At 39.9% G+C, this 26743-nt stretch overlaps 1 protein-coding gene across 1 annotated transcript in view; it reads right to left on the minus strand.

Moving 5' to 3' along the window:
* Positions 1-26743, minus strand: part of LOC136264869 (probable serine/threonine-protein kinase drkD) — an 87851-nt gene that overhangs the window by 32545 nt on the left and 28563 nt on the right. Inside the window, exon 3 of the mRNA XM_066059631.1 lies at positions 1828-2151. Within this exon, the coding sequence (XP_065915703.1) occupies positions 1828-2151 (324 nt within the window). The remainder of the gene's footprint in view (positions 1-1827; positions 2152-26743) is intronic.

The following is a 26743-nucleotide window of genomic DNA, read 5'->3' on the forward strand; positions in this document are numbered from 1 at the left end:
CTCCATTTACCTAATGCCAACCGATGTTTTTTTTGTAGTATCTGGAGCACAAATACTTCAATTACTATTTGAAGCATTGTGTCATGAGCTCTCAGCCAATACCAAGTTGTAATCGATACAGTAAAGGATGGGTGTTACTTTTAGTAAGACAAATATTTATGCATTAGTAAACTAAAGCTAATACTAGAAACAAATCCATAATATAACTAAAACAAAATCCATAACTAAAACACAACAGATTGATAATTTACCAAAACTAAATCTGAAACTAAAAGAGCTGTAAAAGATAACTAAAACTATAACTAAACCCAAAAAGATTTTCTTATGAAATATAACTAAAACTAAAGGTTTTCATGTTCATAACTAAAACAATAACTAAAGCTAAAACAATGAAGACAATATAACCATAACTAAATCTATAACAAAAGGATTACTATAACTAAAACCAAGAGTTAATAATATGGAATGCTTGTAACAAATGATTGCACAGAAGTTAAACAGCTTCTTTCCGTGTAGCATACACTGGTTAGTATATGTTTGTATTTAACCATGAAGACACAATGGCGTGCGTTCAACTTGGCCAGCAAGAGCAGTGCTGTTGCATTAAAGAGCAAGGCTAATAACGAGATAACTCTGTGAGCAAGTCTGAAAAACTAGTAACAGACGATGGAGTACCGCTTGGAATTTTCAGCTGCATTTGGCCATGCGTCACCATGTTAACAAGCGAAACTTTCCTTTGAGCGTTTTGTAATTAAAGGAGCACCGTCCATTATATAGTCTTCAGTGACTTGCTGGTTCAGAAGGACAATATTCTTGAATATTCTTCACCATGTGGCTAACTAATTGCGGTAAGGAAACAAATAAATACTAGAAATCTATATGCTACACAGAAAAGAAGCCATTGAACTTCTGTATAATCATCTGTTACAGGACTATACAGTGTAAAAACTCTCCTCTCCATATTAACTCTTGCTAAAACTAAAACCTAAAATTATTGAAGAAACTAGCTATAACTAAAACTCCTTACAAAAACAATAACCTTCTTACTCTACCCTTAAGAATCATCCAAAGTTATAGCAACTTTTACAAGCAACTTGTGCCTTTCTCCTGCCCACACATATGCTTTGGAAATGTAAAGAAAGTGGCATTTTAGGTGGCGTGCATCATTTTTGTGGAAATTTCAGTACTACCATACTGTTAGATAAACTTCAGTCAAAATTGCAATCTCTAAAGGCTAATTTTCGAACTTCCAGTGGGGTCATGCCCCCAGGCTTCCTTGGAATCTGCACGGTATTAGTTGTACCAGCCATTTCACTACTCTCACTATAAATTTTACCCCATTAGTATCCCTACCCTTGTGAAATTCGTACATGCAAGTCCAAGCTCCCTGTCCACAAACTACATATATTTTCATCCACTATGTTTGGTTTTATTTCAACTAATCTCTTGTGTAAACTAGTAGTAATATTACCACACGCCATATTCCATTTGTGACTGGATTTGCGAAAAGGGGTCTTTCGCACACATCCAATTCTATGAACTTGGAAGATCATAACGTCGTGTTGAAGTAAGATACAGCCTTGAAATGTTAACTATCCATTAACCTACGTTGGTGCTTACTAGTGACTAAATTTCAAGGCAATAACTCTTCCCAATCTGAAGTTATGAGTTGCCAAAGTTGGTAAATTGGATGTGTGTGGAAGACCCCTTTTCGCAAATCCGGTCACATTTATCTCTTGCTTAATTGACTTATTAACTACACTTAAACCAGAGTTGCATGCACATTTATCATACATAATATAAAACCACTTATGACACAAAACGTACAGTTTCGATTCCCACAGTTTTATAACCACTTCTGCTGCCAATCCATCTGATGCTTCCTGCAACTGAACCTCCCTTGTTATCAAAAGCTACCACTCTGTCGTTTAGTTCGTATGACAGAAATTGATCTACTGATTTTTGATGATGTAACTTTTTCTCAGCCTTGAAATTATGACCAACATTGCCAATATCACTACCAGTGGTTCTGACAGTGATAGGTTTGTCCGACAACTTGTCCAGTGCCACAAACATACCACAATCATCTTTGCACTCAAAGTATTGTATTCCTTGAAAAGATCCATTACTTACACCATGACCTCTGTATTCCTATGCACAAAGCACACACTATAACCAAACTATTAAACTAAAAGTCTTAGAGCAGTTATTATAACTAGACATATTAAATATGTATTTTAAAACAAGGAATAAGGATTGCTGAAAACCATGAAACAAAAAGGCATTGCTATAATAAATAGACAAGGAATTAGTGTTGTTCCAGTTCTCAGTACTGGAACTAAAAGTAATTCCAGTACCAGCAATTCTATTTTAGTTCCAGTTCTGGAACTGGAAAAATAATTTTACTGTTCTCAATACTGGAACTGGAACTAGAACAATAATTAATTTTCCTTAATACTGGAACTAGAACTGGAACTAAAATGAACATTTATCAAGTACTGGAACTAATACTGGAACTGAAATTGGTCATAATCATTTAGTTATTATCAATAAAAATAGCAAATATGATGCTCATTACATGGCTACAGTTAGTGTGCTGATAAAAGCAAGAACTGATAAGTATTCATTAGAATGATGCAAAAGGTTATACAGCTAGAAACACTGGGCTGAACTGGAGGTCTGGACAACTGGACTCGTGCCTTATATAAATATTCAGGCTTGGTGAAACCATTACAATGTTAGAGTAATGTTAGAGTTAATTCTTTCTTGTTTCTGAGGACAATTTTGGCTTTTAACTTCCATGCTTTTGAGATAATGAACTTAGCTATACTGCTATAAAAGAAATGATAGTGCTACACCTGTGTAGAATATGCAAATGAACCTATCAACTTTACCCACCTGCATTGCTTGTTCTTTTTCTAGGGTTGTTTACAAATGTGACTGGATTTGCAAAAAGGGGTCTTCCACACACATCCAATTTATGAACTTTGACAATTCATAATTTCAGATTGGAAAAAGTTATTGACATGAAATATGGTCAGAAGTGTGCACTAACATAGGTTTATGGATGGAGAAATTTTCAGGCTTGTATCTTTCTTGAACATTAAGGTATGGTCTTCCACGTTCATAGAATTGGATGTGTGTGGAAGACCCCTTTTTGCAAATCCGGTCACAAATAATGTCTGTTAATGTTTTGAGCAAGAATTGTTTGCTAGTTAATCTTGAAATACGTGCAAAATAGCTGTTAAAAACTGAAGCATTAAATACTTCCATTTACAGTTAAACTCTGTGTGTGCGTGTGTGTCCACCATCCTTCCTGTTCTTAACATTTAATATTATAGCAGTAATATGCATCCTCTGACACAAGCTATGGGCATTCAAGTAAGCAAAATTAAGTAGCTGTAGTTTATCTGTCGATCTAGCTTTTCCATATACAAGCTGTAAGTTGACAGGCCCACTTTTATGTATAGTCTAAATTTAGGGCCGCTGTGGAAAAAATACTGTAGTTACAACCAGTTTCCTAAATACTTGCAATAAAAAGAAAGAAATTTGTCCAGTTCATGGTTTATCCACTAGTCCAGTCCATGGCTTGTCCACTGGTCCAGTCCATGTGGTCTGTCCACTGGTCTAGTCCACGATCCAGTCCAGTGATTGTATACACCCAATGCAACACTGAAGTGAAACCAATAATTCTCACTACCTAGGTGTTTCTGTCATTCTGAAATGTGTTTATATCTAGTTTAATGTTTGATAATTAACTTCAAATCATCCCTCATAATCAAAGCCTTGGAGCATCAATGCCTTGCATGTATAGTTAGTTTTGTAGTAGTTGCTCTGCTTAGATACATAACACAATCAAATCAAAACCCATAGTTTAGCACACATGCACTGTGCATTGTTCTAGAAATGGAGCACTAAACTAATTATGCAGAACTAAAAACAGAACTGTAATCTTAAAGGTTGTAGTTCTAGAACTAGAACTGGAACTGTAATTCTAAAAGCTATGGTTCCAGAACTGGAACTATAATTCTAAAGGTTATGATTCCAGAACTGGAACTGGGACCATAATTCTAACAGTTATAGTTCTAGACTGGAACTGTAATTCCAAAGGTTTATGATTCTAGAACTGGAGTGAAATAATAAGCTGATACTGGAACAACACTACAAGGAATGTGGTTACATTGAGTAAATCCACAAATCCCTCAGCTGATTAACTAGCAAATAAGTCAAAATGGGGGGTTACTCAATGTAACCACATTCCAGTTTTGTGGATTTTTCAGCAATCCTATTCCTTATTTTAAAATTAATATATATGTATGCCTAGTTTATGTACTTTCTTTTCTAAATTCATTAATAGATTAGTTTGTTAGACCTTACTTAGCTATATAAAATATAATAAACACACTACAACATGGTGCAAGATCAGCATAACTCAAGCATCCAATGCCATAATGCAAATCATGAATGGTAGCTATGTACATATTTATCATCTTACTCAAGGATAGACACTACAGAATCACCAGTTCTACCACAGCCGTGGAGTAACATTACCATAAATTACGTATGTTCAAGCAACATTTCAAGTCTACAGGTTATGATTAACTCACTATATTGCACATGCTGTAGTGGTGTGCAAGTGCTATATACGTAGCTATATACAGCATAAATCATATGGTCTAGGTAGGTTATAGCTACCTATTGGCCATCACACTGAAGAAATACATGCTGTGGCCACCAGCTGCAAGTGTGGCACCCATGTACAAACCACTGCAGATACGTGGCATTCACAAGTAATCAGTTCATAAACGACAAGATTTCTTTGTGTATTAAAGGAAGGTATCAGTAGACTCAAGGCAAGAGGCTATGAGTGAACTGTCATATTGATATATGTAGCTAATTTCGTGCAATGCATAATATCTAGTGAAGTTTACTAGATAGTACGTCACGACGACCCACCCATGTACACTAATCATGGCAGGGAAAATGATCTAGAGATAAGTATTTGTGCACACGATAAGCTTCTTTTGTTTTATTAAACTGTAATATACAGATTGATGTGAAAAAACTGTGTATGCAAGTAAAAGGTTAAGGTATCTAGCAAGACTGTTCCTGTTTGAAAATGAAGTCAAAAATGACTTACAGACATGCACACTGGTTCATTTAATAAGCCTCGTTGCTTTTTATTCCAAGATTATGTTTCTAAACTTGTTATGTCTGTGAGACAATAACATGTGACATGGCATGCAAAAACATGGCATGTGGACACAAACTACACCCCATCACACAACAGGTCATATCTTGGTACTACACTGGAATGTTGTGTAACTTAGGTATATAGCTTTTCCCATACTCCTCCATGTGGACAAAGATGAAGGCCATTCTAATGAAGAAATGACAATGGCACAATTTATTTCTGCAGCATTAAATAAGTGCTCATAACTCGATGTCATATTTGCTCTATGAACACAAAACAAAAGTTGTCTGACTCTTCATGAAAGGATGAATCCTATGGTGTACAGGTTTCATTGATTTGAGTTTTGTTTTGGTGCATACCGAAGCGATTAATACATGTATATAATTTTTATGTAGCATGCATATTACCCAGTTTATTTCAATAAGTTTTTATAGCAAAATAAGAACAGCCAGCATATAGCCAATTAAATGTTTAACACGGGGTGAAATTACATGGATAAAGCATGATGGCATAAGAAGTTATGCGTCATAAAAGTTTGAAAAAGTAGGCAAATTTTATATGCCCATATGCATTGATAGTGATACATACATAATTATGTATATCAATAGCCTGAAGAGTGTACTGAAATTACTGCTACACAACCCAAAATGTAGCTGCCTTTGCCATGTCTAAAAGTTAAACAGTGGTATACATTTCATGGTATACAGAAACATTCTTAGTAGTTGCTCCTGAATCAGGGACGGGTACCTTTGGACTTCAAATTACCAGTGGACTTATATGTCTTAACTTCTAAGGCTTCTTTGTGGTTGTGGGGAGCTTCCTAAGGTAGTGTTTAGGTGAGTGTTCTATTAGGATTTTGGCACAATACAGGGGTAATCTCTATTATTATGAACTACTACCATGGTTTGTGATTATTTCCACAGGCCTACAACAAAATCTGAGCACCTTTTGGGGACAAAAACCACATATACCCTTCCATGTTAAGTCTTCATTTATGTTCATGACCTATTTTTAAATGCACATTGCAATGATAACTGCTGACTATACACTGCCGATAGATCAAAACTGTATACGTAGTGCAAAGTACACTTATCTGGAAGGAAACAATACACCGGTGTTGGTTTGTACTGGATACTGTACATGCAACTAAATAATTGATTAGCTTGATATAAAATATGTTTAGCATGTGAAATATCAACCACTACCAGTCCCTTTTGTTTTACAGTATATCATTATCGTGGTATCTGTTAATGGGTTATAAAAACTAGTATAAAAATAAATTTTTAAAAATTAAAATACAAGAAATAGAGATTTGCTTTAAAAAAGAACAAGTCAGCATGTTAAACTGCTCTAGGACTACAATGGAGCACTTCAAATATTTAAAGCCTAACACTTGGAATTGGCACATACATCTCTATTCAGACAGACTTAATGGATAATAGTTCGGGTGACCCGTCCCAGTTTCAATGCTGGATTGGAACACTGAACCGGACTGACCTATGTATTTTTAGTTTTTACACACTCTATTAATATTGGGTTTACTGAGTCGTGCTATTTAGAAGCCCTTTGGGCAGCCTATTACTAAATGCTGAATGCAAGCAGTGAATATGCAAAATCTGTCTTAATAATCATGTTTTCTACTGTTTGTTATGCCACTCTGCTGATAGTACTTACTCCTTACTCTGATGTATAGTAATACTGCAGGGAATTAATGTGACGGCGATAGTTAACTAGTGTGATATCCTTCAAAATATTCTTATAGAATAAGCTCAAGAAGCAAGATAGTCTTGCGTGGCCAGACCAGTATATCAGCGCAGGTGGCTTATTAATTACAGATTATAAATGTTTTCACTAAAAAATCTCTAATTGGTAAACCTTTGTGCTGAAATTGAAGCCTGGTGCCATACGAGATTACATAGCTTGCTACTCAAGCTCACGCGAGCTCTAAGAATATGTTGAAGGATGTCATAGCTGGTTAACCAGCATTATCACATTCCCTGCAGCATTACTATAAACCAGGGTAAGAAGTAAATGAAGTATAGTGGCTTCTATCTCACTAAAGCCCTTCCTCAAAGTAAAAAAGTGGGAGGATATGGTAGTTAAACCTCGGCAATGGAACTTAAACCTCAGTAGATTAGAATCGTATGCACAAAGTAGTATTGTTTTAGTTAACTAAACTAAAAGTGGTTTTAGTTGGGGCTATTACTTTTAGTTATCTGAAACTAAAACTAAAATTGGAAGTTTTTTTATGACTAAAATCAAAACTAAAAATGCCTTAATTTTTACATTGAAACTTACAATATTACTTAATGTTTACAAGTAACTGAAACTAAAACTAAAAGTACTTACCATGTACACAATTAATTAAAACTAAAAGTACTTATTACCACCTACAATTATAAAACTTGTTGCTTGCTTAAAACTTCAACTAAAAGTATGCACTTTGATATCATACAGTACAATAGTACTGGATATTAGGGATCATGAAGGTTTGGACTTTTTTGGCCAAAAATATCACCCTAAAACCAGCTTCACGATACCTTCATGGTGTCCTGGCAGTATTGGATAAGTATAACAGTGCCTTAATTCAGTACAACCTGAAACACTTCCAAAAAGTTGCTGCAAAATAAAAAAAAATTGTGAGAATTTCCTGACTGACTGACTGACTGCTGGACTGATGCCTTCAGACAAGCGTAACTCGATAAGGAAGTCTACAGGCTTAATTTTTTACTGTTTGACATCACTTCAGTTGAACTGGTGCCCTTTGGCATACCACAGTACATACAATGCATGCATGCTTTATGGACTTACCTGTGTCCTCCTTTAATTGTGTCCCATTATCTTTGCTGGTAGGGTTGGGTGTTGATTCACGGTAGGGCCATGTGATGGCTTCCCTACTTTTGATGGGAATCGTCCAAGTTTTCTGTTGCGACTGATTGACTGCACCTAGTGTTTTTTAGTTTGTAATACTGTGTAATGGGTTGAACATAGCTGAAAATAAAGCATAATGGACACTTCACTAATTCAGTAATTGATAGCTGGGATTCCCATTCAGATGAAAACAATAAGCCTGGTGCCATTCTAATGTGGCATGTGTGGGTTAACCAGTCATAATAATGCTACAAAAAAAGCAATAAACAAGTATAAGGAAAAATTAAGAATTTAAGTTTGATGAGGGATCATATAAATAGAAAAGTAATGAAACAAAAGGAGGTCGCCTACACCCGAAGATATATTGGTGGACATTTAATCCCTAATTCAGTTGTGGGTATAGACTGAAGTAGGGATTTAATGCCCAAGGAAAAATTAAGAATTTTTAAGTTCGATTAGGGATTATAGAAATAAAAAGTAGTGAAACAAGGGAGGTTGCCTACACCAGAAGATCTACTAGTAGAATGCTTGTGCTATATTATAGTGAAACTTCAACACATATAGCTTATTAATGTCCAAGGAAAAATTTACGAATTTTTAAGTTCGATTAGGGATTATAGAAATAAAAAGTAGTGAAACAAGGGAGGTCGCCTACACCCGAAGATCTACTAGTAGAATGCTTGTGCTATATTATAGTAAAACTATAGCTAATTATCTACTATACACATACTATCTGCCAATGAATATAAAAGTATCTAAGAGTGTATTGCTATAAAGATACATATATATATATACCGCTTTCACACCTCACTTCAAAGGGAAGAGAAGATGTATAAGTGGTATAACAGCACAGCTATCAGTGCTCAGGAATGCATTAACAAGAAATGGAGGTAGTATATACAAGTTATATCCCTCCTAGGAGGGATATAACTTGTATATGCTACCTCCTATTCTCATTAATGCATTCCAAGTATTCTCAGATTTCTTTGATGATCTCCTCTGCTTTAATATAATGACACTTCACAGGACTGATAGTGGGTTTTAGTTTTGTAAAGTGAGCCAAAGCATAGATCATGGACTTGGGGAAGAAGATAGTTCGTTGTTTTGAACGGAGAAGGTCACAGGTTAGTGTTCTGATTGCATTCTAGTCACGTGGTGATGTCCAGACACTGGGCGTAGTGCTTAATTGATTTGGCCATTAGTGTTAACATATATTTACTACTTTAGTTTATTCATAGCTAGTAAAGTAAGTACTTTAGTGCACTTGAACCGCCTTTATATTGCTGTTTTGACACCTGGCACAATATCACACACTCGCAGTAACTGGGCGTGGCACTTAATTGACTAGGCCATTATAGTGCTGTAGACATATTCACTGCTTTAGTTTATTCATGGCTAGTATAGTAAGTACTTTATAGTGCACTTAAGTTTCATTATGAGTTGCTCAGCTCACATTCGGGCTTCCTGTGTTTAATTGCATACACACAATCGAAGCGATCTGCATGCTCGTGTTGATACACTTATGATACAAACCAGCCAAAAGTATACCACACGTATGTGTGACACGCGTGTACCTTTGAGCTGGTACTCGCGTGGCTTATACGCTTGCGTGTGTTCCGCGTGATTGCTAGCCACTGTTAGCTACGTAGCTACTACTGAGGATTTCCAAATCTTTTCAATGCTTAAGTGCAATGTGTTCATGTGCACACCTATCACGAGAAATTTAAAATTCCTATAACATGTCATGGGGAAACACGAATACACGAGTATAAAATCTATTAGCAAGCGACTTGGCTGAATCACAACCTTTGTTCCAGTCTACACTGTCCCATAAGTAAAAGACAGGAAGTGACCACTTACAGGATCACGTTTTGGAAATCCTCAGTAGCTACATATCGTGCAATCTGTCTGCATGCACTGGCAGTCACACATCTACACAACATACATTTCGTTCACCATTAGCACTCACTGGCACAGCTCAACTTGGTATCTGATATGATAATTTCGAGTTAGAACCTGAGTGTGCTGGAAACATCGCGCTAGGTTAATAATTCTCTTTTAGGCTTAATTAATTATTTTTAAAGGTGTCTACAGAAAACAGCTTCCTGTTCATTTTAATAATAGTCAAAGTTAAGGTTCAGTTGAGCTTTGTGTGTCTGGCGTAGTCAAGTGCCTACCCTTCTTCATACACAGCGATGTATTTGGCCACTCTGCATGAAAGAAGGACAAAGGGGCGTAAAAAAGCTGTAAGTTCCTCATGCATTATCTGTAAGCCTAAAAGCCATTGAATAGCTTTAGCACTAGCTTTAGCACTTCGTTTACAATATAGGTTTAGCTTCTTTTCATTTGCAATGTACAATAGTTTTAGCATTTTTTACAATGTAACTGTACTGAATGTCATAGTATCAAAGCTCTGCACTGTGTCATGTTGGTGTACCTTCACTTTCTGTAGCAAAAGAATATGTGCTTGTTGAGTTGACAAGTCAACATCTATTATTGAGTGAAACTGCGAACAACTTAGTGTTCCTGTGGGTGACTCGGATGTGGAGAATCGCTGCTCAGTAAATTGGTCTGATGGTAATCAATATGATGGAAAAATAGTGTTTAGTGGTACGTGACTACATGTAGCTGGCTATACAATATACATAAACTGTGCACGTATTGTCTCAATTGTGTATGCTGGAAATGTGGAATTGTTCTTGATGTTAAACAACACATTTAACCAATCAATGGCATGGAAAGTCTCCACTACAATGGCAACAGAGACTGTAACACATTTCTCTGTGCCCTAGAGATTGTATGTTAATTGTGTGCAGTAACATTTAGCTATTCATGGTATAGTAATTCAGTAGTGTTTAATGTTGCTTGTCAGTTTAACCCGGTCAGCAGGTCTTCCCCTGTTGTGAGCGGGTTGCCACCGTCAACAGATGGTGGTTGTTTTGGTAGGTGTGCAGGGTTCCATGGATTCTCCTATTAATTCTCAAATAGGCCCCTTTTCAACAATTTTACATGATGTATACTTACTACAAAGGCTTGGAGGTAGGAATGCTTGGGGATTCTAACATTCTCTGAAGCCACAAGAATTACCGCATGCCACAATGTTCCTAATAGAAAGCCTGCACTGTCACACCCTGAGCTAGCCTCAAGATGGAAAAGACAATGGAAAAAAATGGGGGGTTATTACCACATGTCGCCTCGTTTTTAGACTCATTCGTGCCATAACTCAACTATTTTCTGAAGCACGTGATGCAGCAAAATTGTGTAATAGCACAAATCTTACTCTGACTAATTGTATGCTTGCCGTGATTATGTTGATGTGTATGCTTATGGGGGTGATGGATTCTCAGTGTGTCTTCCCTGGGCGTACTGGCCTCCATGAGTCCAGTACTGAATTGGCAGTCTGATATATCCATATGCCTGTCCAGTACTTGTACGACAGCCACTGCAGCCAGTGCTGCAACTTGCAATTGGTGCAGTGGTGTATATGAAGGGAATATTTCATGACTCCAATTTACAATGTAGGATGAGGAGCATCACATGATTGGCTAGCTATTCCTTGATCGATTGTGGTAGCTAACTGCATATTCGTTACTGCACGGCGCCTTACTTATGGTTAGCAGCGGATTTGCACTCATGGTCAGGATGAAGTGACTTGTTTCTATGAAAAGAGTACACATAATGAGGTACACGTTTTATGGAATGTTTTTATCTAGGTAGTGACCGCGGGTGCGTGGTTTGATGGACATATTATACGTGTAGCGAAGACTCAACTAGCGTTATTACTAGCTGGTTTATTGGTGAGGTATTAGTTTAATTCTTTAGTTGTACTCCGACTTGTGATGCTGTCCTGAAAGGAAAAGAACATTAATGATGAGTAGCTACACACGTGGAGTGGCACACTAGTGTACATAACAATTGAAATCACGTGTACACGTTGTGTATGCGCACGCGGGGGTATACTTTTGGCTGGTTTGTACCATACGTTTGGCCTCTCAGCAGAGCCTTGCCGTTGCTCTTATGATGTTATCCACAATTGAAATCCATATAAATACACTTGCAAAACATTCCTGCAGTTTCCCACACTTGCAGCTGATTCACCCAAGTGGAATATATTAGTTGTAATATGGGCACTTGTGATTTGCCTGAAAATATATGCACTTGAACTCGGGCTGTGCCTTTGTGCTGGTGCGTATATTTCAGGCAAATCACTCATGCCCATGTTACAGCTACTACATAATAATCATCACAAGGATTTAATGCCAAAAGGTTATGCAACAAATTATGCTTTTCAATTTGCAGCTGTGTAATTTCTAGCATTTGACTACATCATTGCAACTAAAATTCATTTTGTATATAAATCTACTTACATATTTGCACCTAAACTATAAACTCTACATCCAAAAGCCACGTGCATGGGTATACGTGCAGCAGTGACATTGTTGGCTGGATGTTCATGATGATCCCTATTATATGGTACTATCATACTGTACAATAACTGAAACTAAAACTCTTGAAATCTAACAACCAAATCTATAACTATATTGAAGATGGCAACTAAAAATATAACAACTAAAACTATTATTAATGATGGTAACTGCAAACTTGTTGTCACGAGTCAATTCTAATTAATGACTGAACATACGCGAGCGCATATTACATTAGTATACAGACAAATACTAAGTTAGTAATTTACTTAAACTATATAAAGTTCTGTCATTGTTACATCTTCCCCTCCTTTGATGAAGCTAGACCCTAGCTTGAGCTTCCATCTGTTTCCCAGAAGGGCATGGATGTCGCCGTAATTGGTAAGGACCCTTGGGTGATCTATCTAGCACTTGCTGCTTGGTAGACTTGGCCTCAGGTATGGAAACTGATCCATCACTACCACTTGAGACTTCTGCTTCTTCTATAGCCTCGTTTGTTTCCTTATCAGCTATAACATCTGAAGGCGGCACATCAGTGATTCCTCTTCTCTATCAACATCACTAGCTTGCAAACTATCGGGACTGTCTTCTCCATTAGACAACAAGTTCTGCACCCACTGAGGGACCTTGCTTAGCCCCTTCTGATTGCCACCATACCAATAAAAGCCAGCAGGGAAAGCTACTGGACAATACTTGACCCTACTCTGGTGTATAGTGATCTGTTTGTCTTGCGGAAAATACACCTTTGCAACACTAATATCTGGACTGTTTATATCAGTAATGCAATATGGGCCATGCCATGGCCTCGACAATTTCCGGTTCTTACCACTCTCATCAGCAGGGAAACGTACTAATATCCATTCTCCAAGTTTGTAATTGATAGTCTTAGCCTTACAGTCATATTGGAGTTTGTATCTCTTCTGTGCCCTCTGAATATTCTTAACAGCAGTACTTCTTGCTGTAGACAGAGCTGTCGTTACCTGTTCCCTATAATCACTTATGTCTGACAAGTTAGATCTGGTGGGTGGTACAAAAGCTGCTTCGGTTGGCGTTCTGCAGTCCATCCCAAAGAGAAGGTAAGATGGCTTCTCTCCTGTAGATTCATGGGGTATGTTATGATATGCATACAGTACACCATACAGATACTTATCCTACTGATTACCATATGTAGCAGCATGTCTCCTTAAGCAAGACTTGAGCGTTCGGTTGAATCGCTCAACCATCCCATCACTCTCCAGATGGTAAGCTGTTGTATTCAGCTTCTTAATTCCAAGCATCTTGCACAAATCAGTCATTAAATGTGACAAGAGATTAGTACCTCGATCTGACAATAGGTATTCGGGCACTCCAAATAGTGGTACTACCTCTTCAACTAGTAGCTTGGCCAGGCGCACAGCCTTCTGGTCTGGCACAGGGAAAACTAGGGGGAAATTCGTCAGGTAATCTTGAAACACTACAAAATGCCGGTTTCCTGACTTGGTAAGTGGAAGATCCATAACATCCACTCTAACAATCTGGAATGGTCGTGACACTGGAATGGGGTGAAGTGGGGGCTTGTTCACATGACCTGCGGCATTAACAATTGCACACTGAGGACAAGACATACATTGAGTCATGACATAACCATACATTCCCTGCCACCACCAATGAGTTACTAAAGACTTGTACAACTTCTCACCTGCGAAGTGACCAGCCATTGGACCACTGTGATTCTCTTCCAGTATTCGATTCCTTAAGTGATTTGGCACAGCACATCTCTTACGATGGTCATGTTTCGGATCAACAAAATACAGTATACCACCAACAATAGCGAAACATGAGGACTGACAACTTATTCTCTTAGCAACTTTATTATCATCAGGAAGGGATCCATCTTTCAGAAACTCTCAGTTCTCTATCCTTCTGCTGTTCTGTTCCAAAATCACTTCTCTGATCAACACACTGTGGAACATCACTATTCAGTAACTGCTGTATGTCCACCTCACTAGAATTCACTGTAGCCACTTGCACTTCCTCCTCCGGTGGAGAGCTGGGTGCCTCACCCTGAGGATTACGAGACAAAGCATCTGCATTTAAATTCTCTCTGCCGGATCTGTAAACTATCTGGATACTCTTCACACCACTTCCATAAACCTTGGTCCACCATCTAGCATGCTTGGCACTTGGGTTGGGTGTCTCAAGAACTGCCTTCACTGCTGAGTGATCTGTGTATACTATCACGTCATGTCCACACAGGTATGCATGAAAGTGATTCAAGGCCCACATTACTGCCAAAGTCTCTAGCTCTGTTACCGCGTAACGCTTCTCAGGGTCTGATAGGGCTCTACTTGCGTAAGCCACTGGGTGAAGGCGACCATCTGCTTGTGACTGTGACAAAACTGCTCCCAACCCTTGCACACATGCATCAGTCTCCAGTCTAAAACTCTCTGTAAAGTTGGGGTAGGCCAACACTGGTGATTCAGTCAGACCCTTCTTCAGTGTGTCAAAAGCCTCCTGGCAGCTTGTGCTCCATTCAAACACAGCATCCTTACGTGTTAATGCGTGGAGTGGTTCAGCTATCTTAGCAAATCCTCTGATGAATCGCCGGTAGTGGGAAACTAGCCCCACAAACTGTCTAATTGCCTTGACTGATGTAGGTACAGGGTAGTCTTGCACAGCCACCACACAATCACTGTTAGGTTTAATACCTTGAGGAGTAATTGTATGTCCTAAGTACTTTACTGTTCCACACAAAAAGTGGCACTTGTAAGGTTTGAGTTTTAACCCAGCCCTTGCAAAACGCTGCAGTACTAGACGTAAATGCTCTAAGTGATCTTCTAGTGTCTCTGAATAGATAATAATGTTGTCTAAGTAAACAGATACAAAACTGGATCCCTCATCAGGATTCAAGCCCATCAGCGCCCTTTGCATCAGTCTCTGAAACACAGCTGGGGCGTTCTTTAGTCCAAATGGCATGACAGAGAACTCATACAGGCCCTGGTGAGTAACAAATGCTGTCTTCTCCTGTGAGCCTGGATGGACTTAAACCTGCTAGTAACCTGATGCTAGGTCTAACGTGGAGAAAAACTTGGATTTGCTGAGTTGATCAAGTAAATCATCCACCCGTGGGAGAGGAAATATGTCACTTTTTGTAACAGAGTTCAGGTTCCAGTAGTCTACGCAAAATCTTAAGGATCCGTCCTTCTTACGGACCAACACCACTGGACTAGCCCATGGACTGGATGAAGGGTGAACCACTCCTTGGTCCTGCATTAAGCGTAACTGACGAGCTATCTCTTGTCTTGCAGCAAAAGGAATCCTTCTAGCTGGCTGTCTCTTGGATCCAGAACTACCAGTGTCTATCTCCATCTGAACCATTGCAATTTCTCCTCTCTCACCATCTTCTATGGCAAAAACATTGTGGTGCTCACACAACAACTCTTGTAACTTATTTCTGTCCTGCCAAGGCAGTTCCTTACCAATCTCTGCAACTGAGGCAATCAGGTCTCGTTTCCTCTTACTAATGTCATCTGAGGTGACTGCCTGGACTGTCACTTGAGGACCATCATCAACATTTCCATCAGCACTTCTAGCTTGCCCTGACTCTCCAGAAGCTTGGGTGGTGGCTTCTTCAGTTACTGTTACTGCCTCAAACGCCATCCCAACACACTCTCCTTTCTCCAGCTTACATGTGGCACCAGATGTGCTAGTCAATAATACCTTCGTACAGCCACCATCATTAACATGCACTAGAGATTCACTTATCTGTAACTGGCCATCATACTGCTGAGTAAAATCAAACACTGGTTCGAGCAACAATGAACCCTTCAGATCTTGAGACTCATCTCGTACACTCACTAACGTTTCCTTAGAGGGTGCTAGCCACACTGAACTAACTAAACTAACACGAACATTGCGTCCAAAAGGCCATGATGTACTCTGACTTGTAGTCTGTCTCAAGACACTGGGTTGGTATGCAACAATACCAAGGTGATGACACACTCCCCCAGACAACAACAGATCATCATGAGCATCCATCTTCAGGTACACCGCTGTATTCATTGTCTTGTCATTGAAATTAATGTCAAGATCTAAACGACCATCCAGCTTAAACTCACGCCTGTCATAAGTATGTGGTACCTTATCTGCCTTCTTCAGTCGCCTTTTCTTCAGTTTAGCAACTGCTGCAACTTTCTTAAACAGTTCTGGTCCCATAATAGTGATGTCAGCACCTGTGTCTACAATGCCACTTGCCGGAACACCAGCTAACTCCACTAGGACTAGCTGTGACTTGCTACCCTTATCCTGTACTCGGACTAGTGAATCTCACTCTCCTCCTCAGAGTCTGATAACAAAAACTCACGTGGGTTCACTTGTGGTGCTGCTCCTGAAGAATGACTCTTCTCTAGACTGACTATCTTCGTGCCTGGCTTCTCCTTAACCTTCTTATGTGTATGTGTAGTAGTGCTCTCACTCCTACTCCTCTGTTTGCAGTGCCACTGCAAGTGACCTGTCTTGCCACAAATATAGCACTTGAAATTGCTCTTGTCAACATCACCTGACTTCTGGCACTCATTCTGTGAGCATGTACTACCTGTCTTGTTACTAGGTGGGGTAAACGTTTGTCGTGTTGGACAAGAAGGGGGATTAATAGTTTAGCAATACTGTTGCCTCTTACGAAGTTCTAGCAACCACTTCTCATTACGAGAAGCCATAAAAAGTGCTGCATAATTCTGTGCTCCAGACACAGCGGGGGCCTTCATGATCTCATGTTTCAGTGCATCCTGCAGTTGACCATGCAGCAATGCACTGCGAGTCTCTTGTGGCATGGAGTCCCTTCCGTATGCCACCTTAAAAGTGCGCTCCAAGCGCCTTATTAAGTCAGCCACAGTCTCCTGTTCACCCTGGGATATGTGGCAAAAATCTTGGGCTGCCAGTGCCTTGTTGACTGGTTCCAACTTTCCCCGGAGTGCCTGGATTGCTCGAGAATAACCTCCCTTCTCCTCATCCAAGAGTAAGTCCCACTCCTGTCGAGCCCTGCCACGAAGGTGCCCTGCTAACTGCATCAGCTTCTCTTCCTCAGTCCAATTGTACCATGTTGCGGCTGTGTGCAGTGATGGGAGCCAATCATCCAGGGTACTAGTCAAGTCTTCTCCAGTGAAGGGATCGACAGGTGGGGCTTTGCCCCTTCGCGATCTAGACTCGCTTATACTGGTTGTGCTAGTGTCCAGTATTGATTCAGCACCTGTTGCAGGTGGAGCTCTAGGTTGCATATCTTGGATCTGCCTTTTCAATCTCTCAATCTCAGCATCACGGCTGGACAATTCATTATCTAACTCTGTGACAGTTGGTACGCCACAACTGTTTTATACGTTCCTTCCCTTCATCCACTTGGGTCTGTAGAGCAGCAACAGTTGCACTGAGGGCCTCTATCTCAGCTCTCGCCCCCTTGTAGCTCTGTCCTCAGCTGTTCAGCTTCACTGCCAGACCCATCTTGGGAACTGCCTTCACTCTCTTGTTCCTCATGTTGATCCTCACCATCGTGGTCGACCGGAATAACCATAAATTCCTCCCCTTCGTCCAACAACGACAAGCCGCTGGCGGACACGAGTACTTGCACATTTGCTGGCTCGCGCCCCAGCTCTCTCAGCTTACCCTCAATCATTAAGCGTACCTCAGTAGCAGCCACTTCTGTTGGCACATCAAGTGCTCGAGCCACACGCTTTATCTGTTCAGCGGTGAGGCGCTTGGAGTTGAAGGGTAGTGGAACACGTGGCCAATCATGCCCACTACCCGACGGTTGGACGTGCACGTCCTCGGACATCACGCAGTGTTATGGTATACCGGTATACCCTTACTACTTATCACACAACTTAATAATGTGGCTATATAACAGCTGCAATATTGTGCGATTCCACTACCACCACCACCATTTCACCACGTGTCTCCTCCTAAAGTCGACTTCCAGTAGCGGTGCTGCTCCAATAACTGCCAACATCAAAAGAATCATCAACCTCTTCATCTGAAAGGTAGCCTCCTGAAGTCTGCGTCCCGATATCCTCAATTGGAAGGGATCTCGGTGGGACCTCCACTGCAAACTTGTTGTCACGAGTCAATTCTAATTAATGACTGAACATACGCGTGTACATATTACATTAGTATACAGACAAATACTAAGTTAGTAATTTACTTAAACTATATAAAGTTCTGTCATTGTTACATAACTAAAATTAAAACTTTAACTAAAACGTTTTCCTATAACTAAAACCAAAGGTCAAATGCATTACTCAAACAACACTAGCACAAAGCCACACCCATTAACAGTACACAAGTTGTGCTGTCTATGAACCAAGTCCAAGTCCACTGACTGAGTGCACCAGAATAGTTACCATATAGCTACCTGTTTAAATACGCTAGTGGAGCACCTGAAATATAGCTATTGGCACATGCCTCGGTTTTTATTAATCCAGGTCGTATCCATCAGTGGGTCATCCCCAGTTTCAATGCTGTTTCAGTACATGCACTGAATAGTACAGTCTACCTAGACACTACACATACAGTGCATATCCAGCACAGTGTGTGTGTGTGTATGTGGGAGGGGGGGGGAAGAGATAAACATGTACAGTAATGCAATTCTAGGGGAATTGACTGGCATATAAACATGAGTGATACATTAGTACGCAATTACAATCAGCATGAATTTGGAGGGACTGATATATTAGAGTGACTGCTCTCTTGCTACACTATCGCAGTACCAACATTACCTTAACTTGACCCAGTAGTCCATCATAACTATAACCCCACTAGCCATAATACCCATACCTCTCAACTGTCACGCTTCTGGTGTGAGGTGCAATCTCTCCCACTATGCCCAAAGTATTCAATTTCACACTAAAGCAATGAAGTTTAAATTTTCAAGCAAAACTACATAAACTTTGGATATTTTCTCACATGAAACCAGCATTTAAATGAGGAAATGGTACTGGATCAGAGCACAGATTAAGACAGTGAGATTTGGGATAAATGGAGCAAAATATTTCAACTTTTATAACCTAAAAATGCTATCTGAGTTACATGGGTTAGAAGATACATCCATACATCCATTTCGGGTTTCTTTTACAGGCTGCATCCATGTTAGTGTTGCACCGATAATCGGATCGGTTATTGGGAAAACCATATATCAGCTTGTTTTTTTGTATATCGGTATTGGATTGGCACCACAATGAAAAAAGCAGCAAATACAGATATGTGTATGTGTTTAGAAATACATGATCATGTATACCAAATGATGTTTACAAATGCATTTAGTTGCATTTCTTGCACCACAAATGTTGTTATTACTACTTCAGTGTACTGTCAGCTGTTGTCGTACTGTAGCAATACTGCTGCTATAAACAAGCTAAATTAGTCCTTCACAATCAAATTTCTAGTAAAAATTGCTGCAAAATAGATATGTTCTTCTATATCAGATCGGCTATAATTATCAGCTTGAAAACAGTGTTCAATATCGGCTATCAGAAAAATCTCATATCAGTGCAACACTAATCCATGTATGAAGGATGGCTATGACACTGGAGATTTTAATATATAGCTTAGTTACACTAGAGTAAATATGTAGTATGTACATACATATGCTGCAGTAGCTATATGTTTCACACTCTACTTCCTTACATGTCTCTATTTTTTAGGGTTGAAAATATATTGAACACTCAGTACTAAAATATAAACAAGTCATCCAAGTGTACAGTAACCCCATCCTTAAAAATGTGCATGTGAATGAACAAGAATTGAGCAAGATTGAACAGGCTCAGAAGCCATCCAAGAACTGAACTATTTTTTTTGGGATTTTTGTAACCCAGCATTTTGCTGGTCTGGGCTGTTCTAGAATTTTCTGGAATTGTAGTATAAATAAGGCCATTCTGTTACAATTTGTGCCTTCCATTTACCCTTGATAAGAATTGTTGTCAATCAGCTTTCTGAACTGTGCTCGCAACTCTCTCAGTTGGTGACAAGAGTGGTTAGTTGCAGTTGTCAGAAGAGACGCTATGCTCTGGAAGATGCTAACAACCTGCGGAGATGAGTGAAGTAGAGGAATTGTTGAAGGCATGGAAAATGAGTGAGAAGAGGCATTACGAAGAGAAGAGATGTTATGAAGAGGAGAAAAAAGAGGATAAGAAGGAGTGAGAAAAGGAGAAGAGGCATTACAAACAGCAGTGTGAGGAAGAAAGAAGACACCATGTTCAAGAGCGTGCTGATGAGAGAGAAAGGTATGAACAGCTCATTCAAGGGTTAACAGAGAAAAGGCCACGTTGAGTAAAAGTGGGGCCAGAGTTCTTGAAGCTAATGAGGTTGTCTGAAGGTGACGACATAGAAGCTTACCTTATGACATTTGAGAGAGCAGCGGAGGCTCATGGGGTGAGCGTGTGGCTATTCTGGCACCTCAACTTATTGGGAAGGTGCATCTAACCTATGCTGCAATGACAGATGTGGATGCAAGGGACTATAATAGGGTGGAGGTGGCCATTTTCCAGTGTTACAATATAAAAGAGGAGACCTATCATCAACATTTTTGTGCAGTGCAGCTTCTGGAGAATAAGACTCTGGTGGAGTTGGCTATACATGTTAAGGACCTGGTAGAGAAATGGCTGAAGGACTGTCCAAACTGGCAAGATGTTGCTGATGTGGTGGTGAAGGAACAGTTTGTGGAGGTGCTACCGGAGGAAGTGAAGGAAAGAAAGCCTAGGACTACTCAGGAGGCTGGTAGACTGGCTGAAGACTCAGGAAAACGGAGTTGCGGACACCAGCTGCAAAGTCAAATACTAGAAGAGGAGTACCAGTGCAAAGAGGTTGTTATACGTGTGGTCATCTGGGACGCCTGGCTAAGGACTGCAGTAGTAAGAAGTTGAAAGGTGAGGATGTGGTTAAGGTGGAGAAGAAATCTAAGAAGGACGAGAAGCCTCTCATTTGTTATAAACACGGAGGCCATGGGCATACCTCAAGGAATTGTCCTAGAAAGGCTTTCGTGTGCAGGATAAGCAAGTCTACTGGTTATTGTGGAAGTAGGCAACCAGTGAGACAGCCGTTGTGCTGTGAGGGGTTTGTTGAAGGTCAGTTTAATGACATTGTATTGGGCATTGATTTTTCTAGGACCCTGGTGAGAAGTGGCCTCATGAGGGAGAAGGTCGTGGTTTGAGGAAGACTGTTACTGTGCAGTGTGTACAAGGAGACTCTGTGAAGTACACTGTTACAACTGTGAAGACTAGTGTGCAGGGGAGAGTAGTGACAGTGGAGGAAGCAGTGTGAGACAAGCTACCACGTTCAGCGTTGTTGGGGACTGATGAGTGGATTTGTTGAAGAGAGACAAGAAATATATTACGGTGGTGATATGGGGCCGCACTTGCAGGCTGAAGCAGAGTCAACTTGAGCAGAATAGGGGGGAGATAGTAGAAACTTCTTAAGATAGTGGAGAAGCAGCAGAGAAGTCAGACAATATAGAGTCTAGGGCTGAGGTGGAAGATAAGAATTCGGGTTCAGCTCTAGAGGGGGTCTTCGAGGAGTCTTCACCCACTCTGTCAGAAGGGATGGAACTGTCTGCCAAGGGAGATGTGTTGCCAAGTGAGTTTAGTTTTGATGATGATGTGTTTGTAGGTGGTGAGAGAGACAAGAGACTGAAGAAGTCTGGGTCAGAGAGAAGGGAGAGACATTATAAACATGCTAGAGTTCAGAGAGCATGTGAGGGTGACATCAACTTGAAGAGAGCTACGGAAGCTTCTGGCTGAGGATCCAATGATTCAGGTTCTGAGGAAATCACAAGTGGTAGAGCAAGATGGGTTATGGTACCATCTATGGGTTAAGTACCAACAATCTGGGCATGTGGAACCTTACCATCATGCTGTGTGTAAGTTAGCCCACTCCATTACTCTATTTCAATTGCAGGGAACCTTGGAAGAGATAAGCCAATCAGCATAATTACACAGTGGTTTGATTTGCCAACAGTATTTCGTGATGTGGCTGAGTATTGCCAGAGGTCAGAAAGCTGCTAAAAGGAGTCAGCTACGAGTATCACTAGCTCCCCTACCGGTGATGAATGAATCATTTGATCAAATATACATGGATATTGTGGGTCCTTGCCATGTAGTAGAAGAGGTAATCAATACATAATTGGTTATGCAACTAGGTACCTGGAGGCTATTCCCTTTGTTCTATTGTTGCTGAATTGTGGCTGAACATCTTATACAGTTGTTTTCTAGAATTGGCATCCTCAAGGAGATTTTGTCTGATGAGGACACTAACATTATGTTGCAGTTGCTGAAGGAGCTCTGCAATTTGTTGCACATTAATCAAATCCAGACTTCCCCTTGCCATCCGCAAACTGACGGTTTAGTGGAGAGGTTCAACAAGACACTGAAGGCAATGTTGAGGAAGTTAATAAGTAAGGAAAGTAAAGATTGGGATAGATTGGTGTCATATGTGTTGTTTGCGTATTGCAAAGTTCCTCAGTCAACCACAGGATTTTCATCTCTTGAATTGTATGGTAGAGAAGTGAGGGGAAAGCTTGATGTCTTGAGAGAAGAGTGGGAAGCAAGTAAGAAGAGTGATGAGAATGTGTTGTCACACATTCTGTTGGTAAGAGAGAGGTTGGAAGAGATGTGAGTGAGAATTTGGAAGTAGTCCAGAAGTGCGCAAATAAATGGTATGATCACAATGTGTGTGTGTGTGTGTGTGTGTGTGTGTGTGTGTGTGTGTGTGTGTGTGTGTGTGTGTGTGTGTGTGTGTGTGTGTGTGTGTGTGTGTGTGTGTGTGTGTGTGTGTGTGTGTGTGTGTGTGAGAGAGAGAGAGAAAGAGAGAGAGAAAGAGTTAGAGCCTGATGAGGAGGTGTTAACAAGCTATTGGCTCAATGGCAAGGGCCATATCGTGTGTTACGTAGAGTAGATTAAGTGAATTATGAAGTGTACATGTTGGACAAGAGAAAGAGGAAAGCCGTGTTCCACATTAACATGCTGAAGAAGTGGCAACCGCTAGAGGCTACATGTTCCTAGATGGCTGAAGATGATGATTCTGATGGAGAGGATGTCACTCTTTAATGGAGAAATGAGTGTGGTAAATTTTTCACTATAGGTATCCAGTTGTCTGAAAAGCTGAAGAGTCAGCTATTGGAGCTACTTGAGGAGTTTAAGTCAGTTATGAGCAGGAAATGTGGGAGAACCTCCATCTGTCAACATCGTTTTCGTATTAAGGGAGGACTACCAATATGGCAATGGCCATACTGATATGCCACACATGTACAGAGAGGCTGTGGAGATGGAGATGATGCTAGAGGAAGGCGTGATCAAGCCATCTAACAATGAATGGGCTTCTCCAATGGTGATTATCAAGAAGAAGGATGATACCATCCGACTGTGTGTATATTATAGGAAGGTGAATGCTGAGACGGAACTGGATGCATACCCGATGCCAAGGGTCAGTGATATATTAGATCCGGTGGGTCAGGCCAAGTATATTACCACTTTGGATGTTGCCAAAGGGTACTGCCAGGTTTCTGTTGTAGACAAAGATTGCCACAAGACAGCATTCATTACCTCCAAGGGTCTTTACCAATTTAGGATGATGCCATTTGGGTTCTGTGGAGTGCAACATTTCAGAGAATGATGGACCAAGTGATTAGAGGGAAGAACCGGTTTGCTGGTGTCTGCCTATATTACCAGACTGTGTTTAGTACCACCTGGGAAGACCATCTGGCACATTTTAGAACTGTGATGAGTAGCTTGATGGAAGTGGGGTTGACAACCAAACCCTCGAAATGTCAGTTGGCAATGGCAAAGTGTACTTGTTTGGGACATGTGGTTGGTAATGGAGTGGTGAAGCCAGAGACAAGTTGCAGGCAATAGAGCAGTTTCCATTGCCTGTCACAAAGAAGCAAGTTCGTTTTTTTTCTTGGGACTGACTGGTTACTACTGCCACTTCATTCCAAACTACGCTACCATTGCAGTACCTCTAACCAACCTAATAAGGAAACATGAGCCAGAGAGGGTGAATTGGATAGTAGAGTGTGGTAGGGCATTTGAGATGTTGAAAGAGGTGTTGTCATATTCTGTGTTGAGAAACGTTAATTTCTCCTTGCCTTTTATTTGCAGGTTGATGCATCTGATGTAGGGGTAGGAGTATGCAGTTTTGAGTCAGATGGATAAACAAAATGTGGACCATCCAGTGGCATACTTTAGTAGGAAGTTACAACCTAGAGAACAAAGATTATTGGTGATAGAGAAGGAATGCTTGGCTATCAAGCTGGGGGTGGAAGCCTTTGCTGTCTACCTGTTAGGGAAGCAATATGGACCACCAGGCATTGCAGTGGCTCTCTAAGTTCCACAACACAAATAACAGACTGATGTGGTATGGTTTGGCACTACAACCCTTTAAGTTTCAGATTTGACACTGGATGGGCTCAGAGAATGCCACTGCTGGTGCCCTCTCCCAGATACTAACAAAAGAGAAGGGGAAAGGGGTGTGAAAGAACAAGGCCCAGAAGCCATCCAAAGAACTGAACATTGTTTGTTGTTTGCTTGATTTTTATACCCTAGCATTTTGTTGGTCTAGGGCTGTTCTAGAATTTTCTAAGATAGTATAAATCTAAACCAAAACAGTCAAGCTGTAAAAAAAAGAGTGCGGCTCCCAAAAAGGCCAGGGTGAAAAAAGATGTGAATCAAAGGTGGCAGCCAAGAAATGGCTGTGATGGTAAGTCAATGGCAAAAATTTTAATAACGACAATTCAGGTGAATTTGCATTGCCTCCTCCAAGTTTCATTAGGATTCGGCACCAAATTCACCTGAATTGTCGTTATTAAAATTTTTGCCATTAACCTACCATCCAGAGCTGGGCGATATACGTACCAGTAATCTGTGATATTTAAGTCATACTGGTTTTGATATACCGGGACATTGGAAACAGTGGAAATTGAAAACTGAAATTGAAAAACTGAAACCGAAAAACTAAAATTGGTCAAAACTTCATATTAGCAGGTACCTCTTAACAAAGACCACCTCTGTAATAAGACCACCCGTATAATAAGACTGCCTCTAATAAGACCACCTCATTATAGTAGTTATGTCAAGTAGGTCCAACAAAAAGGCTATAAGGTGTACTCATAATGTAATAAAGTATCAATCAATCAGACAGTACTTAAAAGTTAAAATGATAGCTGCAGGGTTATACATAAGGATACACTATCTTACCATGCCAAGACCTAAAGTCCATGGTCATGTCACAATGAAAATGGGGTATAATTGCATGCATAAATTATTTACTCTACTGATACTGGATTTGATAATGTATTTCTCATGAATTGTGCATGATTTAAGAGTTGCATAGTTAAATTAATGATCTTCGACTTTGTGTCTTGGTAATAGTTAGACACTCGTGATAGGCGTCTTCAAGGATTTAAAAACCTGAGATGATGTCAGTAATTACCTGCGCCTTAGTAATTACTGATGTCACCTCAGGTTTTTAAATCTTCGAAGATGCTTATTACAAGTGCCTAACAATTATCAAGACACAAAGTCCAAGATCATTAACGTTGATTTTGTAACTATGCAACTCCTAAATCATGCACAATTCATGAGAAATCCACTATCAAATCCAGTATCAGCGGAGTAAATTATGCATGCAATTGCTCCATATTCATTTGTGACATGACCATGGACTTTAGGTCTTGGCATGGTAAGATAGTACCTGTGCCAAAAACAGCCCAGCTGTAAAAAAAAGTGAGGCCAAGAATGCACAAGTACATGTTCATGGAGTAACCAAAAGACATGATATCAAAATCTGGCCAAGAAGAGCATTTACAGTATAGGCACTTTTGTGCATTCATTTTCTATATGCTTCACATTATCACATCCAGCTAGCTGTACATGTGTGCTTGCAATATAAACAATACTACTGAGATGATAAAAAGATATTACACTACATTGTTACCAAAATTAATTTAACTAAAAATTTACAATTAGTTTCTACTTCGCCATCTTTTTGCACTATATATTAAAATAAAAAGATGGCCAAGTAGAAATTAATTGTAAATTTTTAGTTAAATTAATTTTGGTAACAATGTAGTGTAATATCTTTTATCATCTCAGTAGTGTTGTTTATATTGCAAGCACACATGTACAGCTAGCTGGATGTGATAATGTGAAGTATATAGAAAATGAATGCACAAAAGTGCCTATACTGTAAATGCTCTTCTTGGCCAGATTTTGATATCATGTCTTTTGATTACTCCATGAAC

The sequence above is a fragment of the Dysidea avara genome, chromosome 8 (genome assembly GCF_963678975.1).
Source record: "Dysidea avara chromosome 8, odDysAvar1.4, whole genome shotgun sequence".
In the NCBI taxonomy this organism is placed as follows: Eukaryota; Metazoa; Porifera; class Demospongiae; order Dictyoceratida; family Dysideidae; genus Dysidea; species Dysidea avara.